The 15,563-nt window shown below is 43.3% G+C and overlaps 2 protein-coding genes across 4 annotated transcripts in view; one reads left to right on the forward strand and one right to left on the reverse strand.

Moving 5' to 3' along the window:
- nkain4 (sodium/potassium transporting ATPase interacting 4) overlaps positions 1-6,211 on the reverse strand; it is a 45,762-nt gene extending 39,551 nt beyond the window's left edge. For both annotated transcript variants that reach the window (XM_023278669.3, XM_023278668.3), the window contains exon 1: positions 5,841-6,211. In XM_023278669.3, coding sequence (XP_023134437.1) covers positions 5,841-5,894 — 54 coding nt within the window. In that variant the 5' untranslated portion in view covers positions 5,895-6,211. The remainder of the gene's footprint in view (positions 1-5,840) is intronic.
- A 6,897-nt stretch (positions 6,212-13,108) lies between these two features.
- The window catches only part of LOC111574190 (uncharacterized), a 42,377-nt gene continuing 39,922 nt past the window's right edge, over positions 13,109-15,563 (forward strand). The window contains exon 1 of one of the 2 annotated variants that reach the window (XM_023278630.3): positions 13,109-13,442. The gene's annotated coding sequence lies outside the window, so the exon portion shown is untranslated. The remainder of the gene's footprint in view (positions 13,443-15,563) is intronic. The other variant, XM_023278629.3, reaches the window with a different exon arrangement.

The following is a 15,563-nucleotide window of genomic DNA, read 5'->3' on the forward strand; positions in this document are numbered from 1 at the left end:
GTTGAAAGGCTCAGTGATGATTAGAAAACCTTCATGCAATTATGTTACCACATGAATAAAAGTGGGAGTTTTCATTGAAAACATGAAATTACCTGTGTGGCCCCAAACTTTTGAACGGTAGTGTATGTGCCCCTTCAACTGAGGATTTAAAAAGACTAGTATCAACTCAATATAGATTTCAATATTTTATCTTCCATTAAATCCTTTCAGGGTTGTAAATATATATAGTTACTTCTACTGCAGTAAATGGAGACTTTGATAAACTAGCAATATTAGTAAAGATGGCGCTGTTGGTATGACATGTAAAAAACATTTTTTTCATTACTAATTTATACAAAATAAAAAAAGTTATTGTTGGCTTGGTTGCTTTGCATTTTCATTCACCCCAAAAGATTTCCAACACTAGTTTAAGGTAAAACTTGGCTTCATAGTGTTGATCAATGCTCACTCAGTTCCAGATAATTGACTATAAGTTGCTTTAGGCGTAACAGCTATAGATCAGAAACCCTGCCCCCACTCTGCATCTGGCAAATCTCTCCACTAATACTTATAACCTGTATGTTTATTGTGACAATTCTTCTAAAACCTAAGCACATACTGATGCAGCTTTTATTTAAATCCACTTGCTGTTGATATTCAGCGGATACACCGTATGGGTAGTTCATCTCTGTGTAGCAAGCTGTGTATAACACACACAGACACCGCGTTTTGTTTCATCATGGATAATTCAGATAGGGATGCTATCCTAGTCTTCCACCATCTGTGCAAGCCAAAGCAAATAGCAGAGGAAAAAAGTATGTGTTTGTGCTTACAATGATATGAATCACGGTCCAGTAAAGCTTTATGAAAACTTAATAGCATTCCCAGAGAGGCAAAGACAAAGAGAAGGAAACGGAGAGATAAAAGAGCTGCGACCGTCCGCTCTACTCCTGCTGGCCTTTCTCCTCCATCAACGTGGCAGTGCCAAGGAAATACAGTTCATTATCATTGATCACACCAGAGTCCAGCTTCACACGGGCGCTCTAAAGAAGTTGCACACACATACACTTGAGAAAGCACCCGCCAAAACAAGTTACCCCCAAAACAGATGTCTGAAACATCTGCAACTGGCAAAAAATTGAAACATCCCCGCTCTTGCCAAGAACAGCTTTCATATTTCTCTAGTTACCAGGTTTTGATAAATCACCTCTCCTCGGAACTGGCAAGGTAGAAGAGGATTATACAGTAGCAGTAACCCTCACATCCTACCCACAGAACAGTGTTTTATTGCCATGCAATTTGCTCCAGCTGCAGTAATTATTCTTAATTATAGCTGTGTGATGCATTAATATCAAAGCTATGGGCCGAGACCTTGCGTTCCTGTAAGCAGACATGCATTCGTTGACAGACATTCGGCATCTCTAAGCTTATGAATATTCAAAAGGAAAAATGATTGTTAGTGCCTACATAAAGCAAATGAGTTAGCAGGAGAAACTGGAGAGAAAAAAGCCTAAATCCTTTGTAGTATGTAGGAGATGACATGATGCCTGCCAAGGGATAATGTCGCGCCTTTAGAGATAACACTCTTCAGGATGAGGAGCTCTGCTTTTCTCTTAAAACTTTCTTGGAAGCACTTTGGTTGAACCCAGTCTTCTTCTCCTCTGAAGCCTTCACTACAAAGTTTGTATATTCTCTAGCTATGTCATCAAAAGAGGAGAGAGAGAAAGTGGGCAGTGTGATGCAAGATTTCACACACACACACACACACACACACACACACACAGCTTGTGGATAGTCTGACAGTTAGTTTTTAAAAGGTGAAAATGCGGTTAATAAGAAAAAAACAAAAAAACCTTGCAGATATCTCTTGCCTCTGCACTGTGGCTCACCGCACTGAAGGCACTTTGTCCTACATAGACACAAATCACATCAGTCACTGTGACAATATGGACACCCCTTTACTTTCCTGGCATGTGATGAAATAAAAACACTTCCAGCTCCTCCACACCTTTCTGTCATTTCGTCACAGGCAAACAAAAGCACACTTCCTCACCTTATGTCAAGTGTGATCAAAAAGTTCTGAGACTGTTCCTGATGCATGCTCATAGAGTGCAGCAGTCACGTGCTCTGTTGCTCCCCACATTCACAAGTTTCCTCAAAATTAATTCAAGTTGAAGAGTTGCTGTTTGGACACAGCGGAGAAGATGCATGCTAGGACTGAGCGAATTGAGGAAAATATCTAATTGTCCTTTTTTGGATAGATATTGCAACTTGACGTGTAAATTTTTGTTTTTACAGTCTAGCGTCAGTTCAGTATTCACTGTGTAATACATATAAAGTATGTGATGCAGCATTATGACATGAGACACCATTAGAAGCGTGACTGCATTACAGAGGGTAAAATAAAATAAATGATACAACAGTTGAAACTGTGGGTCAAATGCGCTGCGGAAATGCTATTTGTGGCTATTAATTAATGAGTTTATGTCTGTCACAGCGTGCATAGCCAAACCACTTATGATGCATTGATCAATAGGCAAGCAGGCAACAATCCCTCCTTCTTTCAATCTTCTCAAATTAGATAAAGTTGAATTACAGCACTGGTCTCATTATTTAATAGCCACATCTTGTCAAACTGCAGCCGTTGCAATTTGCTAACTGCGTTGTTCTAAATTGCAATTTCAATTTGAAATTGATTCGTTCAGCCCTCGTATGATTATCGCAGATGGTCTTTGACACGTTTACAAACTGGGGCTTCCAGGGAGCGATCCAACCGTGGCAGGAGCTCTGGGAGCGGTGCATCCCTGCGCGAAGTGACTACTTATTAGGGGATGGTGGCCAAGTCTAAATTAGGTACCATTTTTGTGTTGTAGAAATGCAGAATTTTTGATCGCACCGCCTACTAAGGCTGTAGTGTTTATCAGACACTGGACCTACTGACCGATAACTTGCAGCTCAGAGTGCGCATCTGTAACTGTGGGCGTGTCGGAGATGGGGAGGGGTGCATGAAATAGCGCCTGTGTCTGCAAAGCTGAATCTGTCAGTGCGGTCAGCACAGTTATGGCCTGGTATTTTCAGGGTCAATGTTCAGTTGTGAGGGCATTAGCCTTGTTCAGTGTGATTATGTGTGCCTGTGTGTGTGTGTGCCTGTGTGTGTGTGTGTGTGTGTGTGTGTGTGTGTGTGTGTGTGTGTTGGCCTCTGCCCTTTTCTTGAAAGTGGCCTCCTTCATCTATCAACCACCGTCCACGGAGCCACAGCAACCATCAGCTCTATTAAAGACGTCCTCGTCATGGCCAGCCGCTGACATTCACAATATGTCTAGACCTGGTCCCGCATTTGTCCAACGGAAATGCTTCCACGCCAGGTCAACTTCAGGTCAACACTTCAAACAACGAACCCATTGAGACAAAAATGAGCTTGCCTGTGTCTCAGAGTACAAACAAATCATTACACAGACAGGGCTTCCTGCCAACGCTAGCTATTCTCTGGGGCTGATCGGGGTTCTGACAACCATCCAGCCCTACTGTCTGGAATAGTTAGGCTGCAGAGGGAGGAGAGAACAGAGACGTTTCGATCAATACAGGCTCATTATCTGTTGCCTTCTGTCCCAGAGAGATGAGTCCCAACGCTCGGCCTGTTGATGAGGAAAGCGCACCACAATTCAATTAGGGGATGGCCGAGATGCCAAAAGAGGTTTGATCAAAGCACTCTGCCTCGGCTAATTAGCACACACAGCAGTTCACAAGGGCTATTTTTACATCTGAGGAGCAGAGTATGTTGTTTTGTTAATGGCAGTTTTACCCTGTAATGGACTGGGAATAGCCTGGCTCATTGTCTATGCATAGGTTTCAGTCAGGGGAGAGTGGGGGTCCCTTGTGCTTCTCTACACTCCCGTGCACATGTATATTCATGTGAGCATGCACGCATATATATACACACACACACTCAACCTGGTGACCTTTTGAAAGGTCGTGCAGGGGTTTAATGCAACCCCTCTTTTGCAGGTTAAACTCATCAGTGTGCAGGTGCGTAGGTGTGGATGTGTTTCTCCAGACAGGAAGTGTCAGGTCACATAGAAACAGTGCCAGGGGAAAATAAAGCTGTTTCCAGAAGTCTTCGGGGACTTTTTAGGCAGCAGGCTGACAGCTTTATAAACCTCATAACAAATGGGCGACCTCCTTCTCTTTAATGAGGCAAAAAGGTCCGAAGTCTGCGGAGGAGAAACAGGTGTGTAGCTCAAGGTGGGTTCACAACACTCCGTATTTGTGCGTATGAGTGTTTGTGTGAGTCACAGTGTTAATAAGGGAGCAATACTGAGACCACTGTGACCCAATCCTTTTAGATACAAACAGACTATCTACCTAATGTCGGTTGCCAGTGTTTCACTATTGGATGCATTTACAGGGCTGAAACATGGAGGATAAACAGGTGTGACAGAAATACACACCAGCGCTCTATTAATTCTGGAGATAAAGTGGGGAAATAACAGCAGGATACACAGGCAGGAGGCAGCAGAAAGTCATTCAAATGACAGCAAGAAACACCTGTAACAAATGCTTGTTTAATCTTATTTCTCTGAAAAAGCATTTCAGCTCAGGCAGGGGTTCATTTCCCATCTAGATTACAAGCTTTTTATTATTTGAAGTGTATAAACTTGAGACGAAACAGCAGGCAGGAATATCTGTGTATGAGTGGTATAAAAATGTTTGCTTGGGGGAAACAACTTTGCAAAATGGGAAAGCTGGGTTTTGTTATCTGGTGGTATGAAAGTTGGGTTTCTTTGTCAACACAGTTACGACTGATTCCAACCAAAACTTTTAGACTTCCATTTACTTGGTTTTGAAATAGCTAATGCTTGACACAGTATATCAGAACTTCCCCACTTGGTTCTTTGTCTAGAGCCGATTTTATCGCCCCCTTTGTTGTTAACGGTGGCATTTACTTGGGGACTTATGGTGTGAGCCAGCTCCGTTTTTAATGCCATCATAAATAACACTGCCACAGCCTGTCAAGTAAACTCCGCTCGGTGACAGTGGCAAAGGCAAGCTGGCCCGCAAGTCGATGGGAGGCATGATGTGCACGGCTCCCATCAGTAAAATGTCACAGCAACACACTTCACTGATCAGAAACTGAAACGCTCCAACAGGCGATAAAATCTCAGGGTTAGTTTATGGATCAACACCTTCCCAAGACACAGCTGGTTTCAGTTCTGGATTAACAAATTTCTTAAATCTCGAGATCAGAGAACAAATTTATGCACCAGCAGACGTCTGAGTTGTCTTTCATCTGGAGGCAGCAGCAAGGCAGGATTTGAAACCCAGAGGAGGGCATGTGAACACATGCCTCACACAAAGCTTGGTGGTGCATGACTTCAGGTGTACTTCATTACAATATTTACATACATCTGCTGGTGCACTTTCACATGCATTTACACTTAGTCTGGTTGCTGCTGTCTGTCATCGAGCAGCTACCTGAGGCTGGGAAGAGTTCTGTTGAACAGCAGCTCCATATGTTTTCTGTCAGCAGTGGCTTTGAAACAACACTCACTCACTGGTGTAACACCAAATCTGGATTTAAACGGGATTTCAGCAAACATTAACACGTGACAGAAGTATAAGAAAAAAAGATGGACATTTGTTTATGTCTTGTGCTTATATTAAGTTAAATAACTTTAAGGACGCAGATATTTCTTTAATCTCTTATATCAACATGTGACACTCCAGCAGAAAACAGTGTCCTGCCCTGTTAAAACAGATATTTAATAGGAAAGTAATTGAATTCAACATGCATGACACTTAAGCTGTTCTTTCGCACAGTTACAACTTGTAAAAGTAGACAACAGATGTGTGGGTGAACTCACCAGCTGTAAAGTGCAAATAAAAATGAGCGTGCATCGTCCGCTGCAGCAGCCCATTGTGTCAGCGGTGAAAACGCGGTGACTCCGGGAGAAAAAGGGGGACTTGGAAACGAGTCAGTGGAGCTCTCAATGTGCCGACCAGACTCAGTCCTGATCAAAGCACTGGCGTCCCATTCTCTCCTCTTCTGCTCTTTTTTTTTTTTGTTTGTATGTTGCGCTTCTTCACCAGAAAAAAAACAACAAAAAAACAGGAACCTCACGGTGAGCTCTGGCTGCTGCTGTGGATCCGTTTGTTTGTCTGCGCTCCGCTCCGGCCGGTCGGTCGGTCGCACTTGAGGTGACTGGCTGGGAGGATGGTTGAGAGCCGGTGCGTAAAGAGGAGGAGGAGGAGAGGAAGGAGGGGAAGGAGGGAGGAGGTGGTGGTGGTGGGGCAGTCAAGCAGGGCTGAGAAGGGGCTGACTGAGGGCGTCAACTGGTTTGTGGAGGCTGTCTGCAGTGGTGGCACTGGAGAAATTACGCGCGTCTTAATTTAAAAAAAAAAAAAATGCTTTAACAGAGGCAATAAATGTACTGCCGTGGTGATGGGATACATTTCTATGAAGCTTATTCAAATTGAATGATCCAATTACATTTATAGATAAAGTGATTAAGTCAATTTGAGCACATTTTTGAGGGGAAAATGTTACAGATTCATTCTGGTGTTGGTTAGAAATTCACGCTGGAGTCTCATTTTGTGTTAAATGACTCGTGAGCTTGGATGTGAACGTGAGGTTAAATGATACTGCTGCTGATGGAGAAATTGCGCCATCTTGTGTTCATATGATGCCGCACACCATTGCAAGTTTCACTCATTTTATTTCAGGGTCTTTCAAAATGGAAGCATAACTCAGATATGAGTTGTCAAATTGTGCGTAAAGACGCCCTTTTCATACTTAACTGGGGGCTTTTGCCATTTCTACAAAAATAATGAAATCTGAGGCAGTTTTCTCGGTAATTTCAGACTTTTTTCCTTTATTTTAGATGGGGTTTCTTCACACACAACTTGCAGTCTAATTCCCTTTCAATACATCTTCTGCCTCAGCCACCGTCGCTCCAAATCTGTTGCCCTGCCTCCCTTTCTTCACGCAGACCTTTTGTCTGGATCTCCATTTGCCTTCTGGGTAACCCCTCGAACTGGTCGGTATGATTTATAATAGAAAAGATCTTAAAAGCAAGTCTCTGAGTCCTCCTCCTCTCTGGGAGCGCACGGAGGCAGGTCCCATCGCCCTCCTCAGCAGCTTGATAAATCTTTTACGCGTCTGCGGGCTGAGTGAGGGAACACTTCACATCTCATTTCATCACACACTCCTCCGCTCTTCGCCCTTTAAAGCTCTTCTTCCCCTCTCTCTCCTACGCCGTCCTGCCCACCTGCGTCCATGCGGCCCAGGAGGAGCCTCTCCCTCATCTCCAAAAATAACCGCAGGATATTTATGGAAGCCGACGAGCACGCACGCATTGGCCAGTTCAAACTTCTTTTTAAAAAAGAGCATCTCTTTCATCATGAGGACTAACAACCAGGAACAAACACTGTGATCAATCCACATGCATCTGCTCTCGAGTTTATCCAGCTTGCCTGTACTCCAGAGATTTTGTTCTAGTCCTATTTTCTTGTGTCAGATGAGCATTGTCAGGTACATACTGTGTCATGTTATGTAATCTGTGCACAGGCAGGGGCTGCATCCTGCTGAGTATTTTACTAGATGCTGTACAGTACGGTCTATGAATGAGTTTTGAACTGGTGCATTGACTTTCAATACAATTTAATCTAATTTTACTTATGTAGTGCCAACTCACAGCGTAGTTCATCTCATGACAGTTCACATAATCAGGTCAAGACCTTACAAGATTACATTAAAGAGAGAAAGCTGGTAAATCCAAAGATTCCCTTTGAGCAAGCTCCTTGCATAAGTAAAAAACTCTAACAGGAAGAAACCTCCAGCAGAACCAGGTTCAGTGAGGGCAGACATCTGCCTCGACCAGTTGAGATGAGGGTAAAATGGAAGACAGAGAAGGGTAGCAAATAAAAATCTGAGAAACATTACATCAGAAAACAATAGACTCTGGAGAGATTGGTGAGTCCAGTAAGTGCAAATCAGAAAGATGTATCTGAAAAGTCACAGATACCTGCAGAGAGCACAAAACACAAACTATGTGAGAGAGAAGACACAAAGTTAGTGGTGTGCAATAATGGTATATAAATGTATGGAGAGAGAAATAGGAGAATAGAGGAGTGGCGCCCAGTGCATCATGAAGTCGCCAAGCATCCTGCACCTATAACAGCATGACTAAGGGATGGTTCACAGCCACCTTATCAAAAGGGAAAGTTTTAAGCCAGATCTGTCTGTATCCCAAACCCAAACTGGGAGCTGATTCCACAGCAGGGGAGCCTAATAGCTGAAGGCTCTGCCTCCTATACTGCTGTTGGAAACTCTAGGAACCACAAATAAACCAACAATCTTAGAGAAAACTGCTCTCCAGGGATAATATGATCAGCCTTGGTTTTCACTTCTGTCAAAGGAAATCTATGAATTATAGTTTAGCCATCTTGTGAAAATACTGTATAATTTTTGGAAAAATGACTGCAACTCAAGATTGGCTCACTTTTTACATCCATATCACACCATCTTCATCAGCAGATTCATGTGGAGTTTTCTCAGTTGACCACTCAAGGTCAGTTTGCTAGTCATAAATCAAAACTCATAAAATTAGAAAAAGCCCTAAAAATGCACTTAATGAAATCATAACAGCTACTGAGCTTGCATGTTAACTATGAACACTGATGGCATAGAGTTCCTGATAAACTACTAAGTGGAAATTAGGATGGAACTTTGTTATTCATTTATCATTTTCAAGTTCATAATGCAACTTTCAAGCTTGACCTTTAATTATGTTTGTTTCAATAATGTTGCCTACTTATTCTGTGTGGCATTAAAATCAAAAATACATAACTTTCATGGAAACGTTTAGTTAACTGGAATACTGTTTTCACCAAATTTAGGATTGCTATCTTTGAAAATAGCTTAACAGCGATCAACACTTCATGCTCTGTGCTCAGAAAGACCGAGTCACCAGTAGGTCTAATATGTCATAAAATGTACCAAAAAAAAAAAAAAAGTTTTATTGTGTGCAGTCGAGTGCCATTAACCAGTTTATCTGTAACAGATGTCACGTTTTACTGTTACACATCAAGCCAGTAACGGCTAAGAGCTACTAGCAGAACACATTAGAGACTGTCCTGCACTTCTTGCCATGCATGAAGCTCGCTCATTCACAACTGCATTTCTTATGAGAAGATGGCTTCTGAATGTGTGCCATAAGCAGATGTGTATGTGGGTTGGTGGTTGGGTGGGAGAAAAGTGAGACTGAGGGAGGAGAACCGGGGCTGAAATAAGGTCACTGTTATAGTTCTATTAGAGGGGCTTGATGGAGGTTCTCCTTGTGTTCTCATTTTGCCCAACACCTCCTTATCTACTGTGTGTGTGTGTGTGTGTGCGTGTGTGTGTGTGTGTGTGTGTGTCCAGAGCACTTCTTTCATGACAAGTGTAGCCCTCCGGGGCTGCTGTTCTCCACAAAGACACTAATGTGAAGTGACAGGACAGCCAGTGGTGTGCTGCTCTGAGGGGACCTGCATTGTGGAGGAGACCTCAGAGTCTAGCTCATAGTGGACAACAATAGAAAAAAAGACCTCAAAAGGACAAAGCTGTTCCCTCTTTGAAAGTGTCTTAGGCTGTCGCTGCTACTCGCCACTCTCTCTTTCTGTCTTTCTTTCGTTCTTTCTCTCTTTTCTCTCCTCACATTTTGGCGCTCAAACGCACTGGTGAAAATTTCTCTCGCACCCCGAAGTCACTATTATCAATCCACCAATTCATCCTTTCCAAGGCTGAGGTGTGAGAGCAAAAACAGATTCTGTTCGTTCTTATTCTTACAGCAGCATGAATGACTTGATTCCCCCTAAATTATTATGGTGCAGTAGTTTGCTCACAGCAGAGGCTTACAAATGATGCCATTTTTCAGGCTGAAATACTGTATGTCACCTGGGAAACTGCAGTAGGTAACAGAAGCAACACAGGATTTTTTGCATTAGTGCACCTAAAATCTACTTGTGGCAAATAATACATCACAAACTGGCCTTAAATCATAAGCAAAATGCTGCCTTCAGCTCTATTGGACATTTATCACCACCAGCCGGCTCACACAGTTACAATTTACAGCCACCACTGGCTGTCCTACAAGCATATGAATGCTTTCTTTATTTAGGCACATGCTCATAAAAGTTTAACATTATACATGTGCCCTCAGAGGCAGAGTCTCATCTGATTTCTCTACACTATTTTGCCACGAAAAAAGTTTCAGACTGGATGAAGAATAAATACAGAGGCTATTATGAGGAGCATGTCCATCATTTTTAATGGGATTATGGCTTTGGTGGAGAAATACTGGACCCCAGAACAAATTTCTGGGCAGTCGGTGTTACTCTGAAGTCTGCCACTTGGAGGCATTCTCTGTGAGGTCGGTTTTAATTGAATGGGTGCCCTCACAGGTGCGTCAAGTCGGACACAAGCTGCAAAATACAGGGAAGTAGGTCTACTTCCTTCAAAATAAAAGCAATATGCTGGCCACTCCTTTATTGTCATTTTAACCTGTTAAAGTGTAATTTCCTTTCCAACATTTGATGAATCTAAGTATTGGACAGTCTTAAGTTTATGCCCTTAAACTGAATTAGGTTGACTTGAGAGCAGAGATTATGTATACAACACAATAATTTTATCAAGGGAGTTCTAAAATCTGTATACAGTGCATTTAGCATTTCGTATAATTCAAAACAAGCCATTACACAGCACCTGCCAAAGCTCAAGACTTAGTCCAAGCATCTCCAGTATTTTGAGTGAGTTTGATAATACGTTGGCCTCTCCATTGGGTGGTATTGAAAAAGGGCTGAATAATGGTTAATACATAAATATATTTCTGTAATTTTATGATCTAATATGTGAAATAGGCTGCTTCAAATACATGCAGTTCTTTGTAAATAATAATATGCAATTAAATAAAGCTCAATTTTTGGAGATTTTTATAACTAGATGTCATTAAGAGTTTAATAAAAAGGCCAGCAAAAACAGCACCACAGGCATACATTCCTTCCACATGCATTTTAGGTCTGGTTTGGTCAACAAGAACTTTAGATACATGTCTGGTTCTTGGTCATCACTGCTGGTATCGGCTTTAGCAAACCTTACACGTAGGTAGGAAATAATTCAGGTAAGGCTGTTTGTAAAGCGGTATTCACATTTTTCTCTTTGCATAAGGGTCAGTAAATAGTTTGTGCAGTTAATGTGAAATGCTCTGGCATTAAAGGGTCCATATTATGTTTTTTTTAATTATCTTTTAACACATGACCACACTTTTACATCACTGGGACACGCATGGTATGAGCAAGCAAGAGTGGACAGATGGATGACAACTAATTTCACACTACAGACTGTGGAGGTAAAAGTTTGAGGTGCAATATTACGACAAAGTATTGTGCCCCAGTTGTGTGCATACTGCATGAAACAGTACTTACTTAGTGAGGGCAGCTGTAATGCTTTCTTGTAAGCCATTTTGAATGCAGTCACAAAACAGTGTAGATGCAGAGGTGTGTACCTGTGGGTCTCTTCCAGAAAGGGGTGTCAACATCAGGAGCCCATTTGGATTTAAAGGTACAGACACTAAAACAACTCTTTTTGGAACAAGGATTAGAAAAAAGGTGTGTTCAAAAGGCCGACCTGTGCAGTCTTCTGAACTGAACCTTGAAACATACTTTCTGGGGACATCTGAAACCTGCCTTAACTTGTTAGAAAGCTATATAATATGGGACCTTTAACAGAGAAATGTAGCTTCAGAGTAAACTTTTTTTTTTTTTAAACTGCATTTTCTCACTTGCTATTTTGAGTTATGTCTACTTTTTTCCATCTTGCTGTTAATTAGATCTAATTTTTCATTCAGTATATTTCATTATGGGCTGCATGGTGGCTCAGGTGTTAGTACCGTCACCTCACAGGGGATGGAGATCGAGAGGGAATGTGGGTGATGATGTTTTTGGTTGCTTGGGTCCCCTAATTATAAGCACTTTTGCTTCCCTGGGGTTCCTTTTCATGTACATCTGCTGTAACTACTTTGGTAGAATACATTTGTTTTTGTCTATGCATGAATAAAAAAATATCTATCTATATATCTCTACAGCTAGAAGATCACCGGTTTCTTCTGTGTGAAGTTTGCATGTTCTCCCTGTGCAGCATGAGATCTCACCGTGTTCTCCGGCTTCCTCACACAGTCCAAAGACATGCTGAGGTTAAATGGTGATTCTACATTGTCCGTAGGTGTGAATGTGAGTCTCCATAGGCACTTTTCCACTAGCACCTACTCGACTCGACTCGACTCGGTTTAGGTCATTTTCCATTACAATTGAGTACCACCTCATCGTGGGTGGAGTCGTCATAGCATGGCGCCCGACCAACAAGGCGATGGTATACCTGTTGCTCGGTCTATGGCTTTTTGTCAGATTCAAAGTAAAAGAAGAGAGTCAGAGAAATCTGAGGGTGGTGAGTCGAAACACTCAGATGAACAGGAGAGTTTGGGAGGCGATACAGCAATATGAAGCCGAAGACAAGAGGATATGAACTAGATGACGTATGAGGGTAAGCTAATGCCAGTTTGCTACAGTAATCGTACATCAGTCCTGTGTACAATACTGTAATGGCTGCAATTTATTGCTATTAGGTATTAAAACATGTATGCTGTGTAGTGTCGTCACTCTCTGTCCAATCAGTGGCCTGCACTCTGTAGACGTCACATTATCGGCTGAACTCATTTCACAAGTAGGCACTAAAATAGTACCTGGTACCAGCGTCCTAATGGAAAACATCACAAACCGAGTAGAGTCGAGCCGAGTAGGTGCTAATGGAAAAACACCATATGTGTAGCCCTGGGATAGACAGGCGACCTGTCCAGGGTGTCCCTGCCTTCTTCCTGGGTCATCTGGGATAGACTCCAGCCTCCGAGTGGCCTTACAGAGGATTAAGTGGTGTATAGATAATGAATGGATGGATGGATGGATATTTCATTATCCATTTAGGCCAAACGTGAAGAGCAAATGACTTTCAGATGTTTTATTTTGAAAGCTCCTATAGGAAGTCAAATGGGTTATCCAGTCCGCCTTGACGGTGCTTTCAGTTACATGGTTGCTGCCTAACGGAGAGCTGATGGAGCCAGATGAAAAAGGCAGGAGGCGAGCCCCTCCGGTTGCGCGTCAGCATCCCCTCAAATAGGAATCCGCTTCTGTCACGACAGCAACCCTGAAACAACAATTAGAGGCAAATTTCATTTCGGCGTGCGGCCCCCCCCTCCCCCCCTTTTTTTTATTTTTCATTTTTTTCCTCATGCGATGCCAAAGAAGAAGAGTCAGGGCAGTGCTGCGAGGAGGCTGCAAAGAATGATAGTGAGGATCCAGGCGCGCTGTCCCAGGAGAACTCATCTGAAGAAGAGCTGGCCGTGAGACACCGGGATGCTCCTCTAACACACCGGGGACGAGTGAGTACACCGCATCCCATCCCCTGTCGGCTTCATTTTTTGCTTCCACTTTGGTGACATGTGCGCAGTTTTACGGTCAGTTCTGCGCGCCTGTCCATCCCCGAATAACGGCGCTCGATCCCCACCTGTCTGATCAATCATTCATAGGCTTCTTAGTTGGTAATTTGGTGCACTTTCCAGCCCTGCGCACTCCCGCAACTTGCACGCATCTGGGTTAAATATGCAGCGCGTTTCAGTGGGTGGCTGTGGAGGGTCGGTCGTGTCCCTTTAAAGTTTTGATTAGAGTGAACATGTGTTGCACACTGCGGCCACAGTGCCACTGTCAGACTAATTAATGAAGCCTTTGTGAGGGACTCTCCTATCACAGGCTTTAATCCACTGATGGCCTGGAGGGCGTGGGTTTGGTGGTGATCAGAGAAAAGGCACCAGTCCTGCTCACATAGTGGATTAATTATGGACTCACTGGTGCACAAACAGAAACAGTGCATTTTAATATCAGTTTAATGCTTATTTTTCCTCCTTTCACTCCTAATATTCCTCCAAAGCACAAGTTGTGTTTGTTGGAGATGCATCACTGGCTTGAATTTAGGCTCTCCAAAGTGGGAGTGACATGATTGCTAAGTGATATAGAGTGCAGAATTAATCCTCGCTGCAGCTACATATCTGATTCAGTCTGTAATGATTTTCTCACCTGCAATAAGCTCCGGGGTGAAGATGCTCGCTGTGCTGCTAAATGTGTGGGTGTGAGTAGAACTTCTACAGTGGAGCTCAGTGCATGTAGATGAATGAAATCCACTTACTATGCAGCAAGGCTTCCCATCTCCAGTGTGCATGTGGGTGCGTGTGCCTTATGTGTGTGTGTGTGTGTGTGTGTGTATTTCACCTCATTACACTCATTGTGTTGACTTAAGCAGGAGGGTCACCCCTGAGGCCCGTTCTCCTGCCTTATTGAGGAGTGATGCCCTGAATTACACCACGCTCAATGCTGATTGCAGAAGAAGGGAGAGGCATTTTCAAGCTCAGGTCGAGTTCACCGCTGTTATTTCGACTCAAGCATCATGTACGAATGTGATGTACATTTCCTGGCACGGATATGTCATCGCGTTGCACAATCGCCAGTGCGAAGCTGTCCCCCACTCAGCACAAGTGCGCTTTGTTGAGAGGCGCTTAACTCCTGGATCTCGTATATTTCAAATTTGTGACGGCTCTGGTTCGAATCCCGGGCAATTATGTTTGCAGGCCGCCCACGCACGCTTTGTGCAGGAGCTCCTCGATTCTTGTTTTTTTTTTTTCTACTAAACTGACAAACTCTCTCTTACAGCCTATGGTGCTGTATTCCTCCTTAGGCGTTTTCAATATTCTCCCTGTGTATGTATTAAACATCAAGCATGTTGAACTGCGAGCACAGGGCCGAGCACTTTAAGGCAGAGTCAGCCTTCTGTTGAGGGTGACAGAACAGTCAGATGGCCCCCACAGGGCAGAGAACAATTCCTGCTGCTGATGCACCCAAGGCGACAGGACTGGAGCGCTCCTTTCCTCCCTTCCCTTCCCTTCCCTTCCCTTCCCTTCCCTTCACATCCACCCCCCGTCCCATCATCCCTTCCCACCCTCATCTCATAGAAATGAAAAAAACCAAATACACTGTGGTTCACTTGCACACCTGCATCACAGCGTCTGTGTTGGTTTTTTTTCTACCTTCCTTTCGCCTCCTGCGCACGCATGCATGAAACATATTCACTCTTTCATAAACACACGTGCAGACATGTGCCTAAGGAGTTATATTTATGAGTGGCTCTTTACTTCATAAATCAAACCTGCCCTCACACACAGCATCGCTTTCACAAATACGCTCACACACCTTCTGATATCTACAACCGTGTTGGGTTTATTTTCTGGGTGTTTTGTGCCTTTACTCTAAAGAGGCTGTGGACAGTGATGGGGAGAGCAGGGCAATGGCATTCAGCTAATGGTCCAGCCAACTGGGACTCAAACAAGGGATTTGATGCTCGGGGCATTAGGGCTTTTGGGGTCGCCCCCACAATTATGGTTTCTTGTACTCACTATCATAATTACACACACTTCTATTCTCAACAACGCTGTGTATTAGATCCGCATGTACAA

This window comes from Amphiprion ocellaris, chromosome 8 (assembly GCF_022539595.1).
Source record: "Amphiprion ocellaris isolate individual 3 ecotype Okinawa chromosome 8, ASM2253959v1, whole genome shotgun sequence".
Taxonomy (NCBI): Eukaryota; Metazoa; Chordata; class Actinopteri; family Pomacentridae; genus Amphiprion; species Amphiprion ocellaris.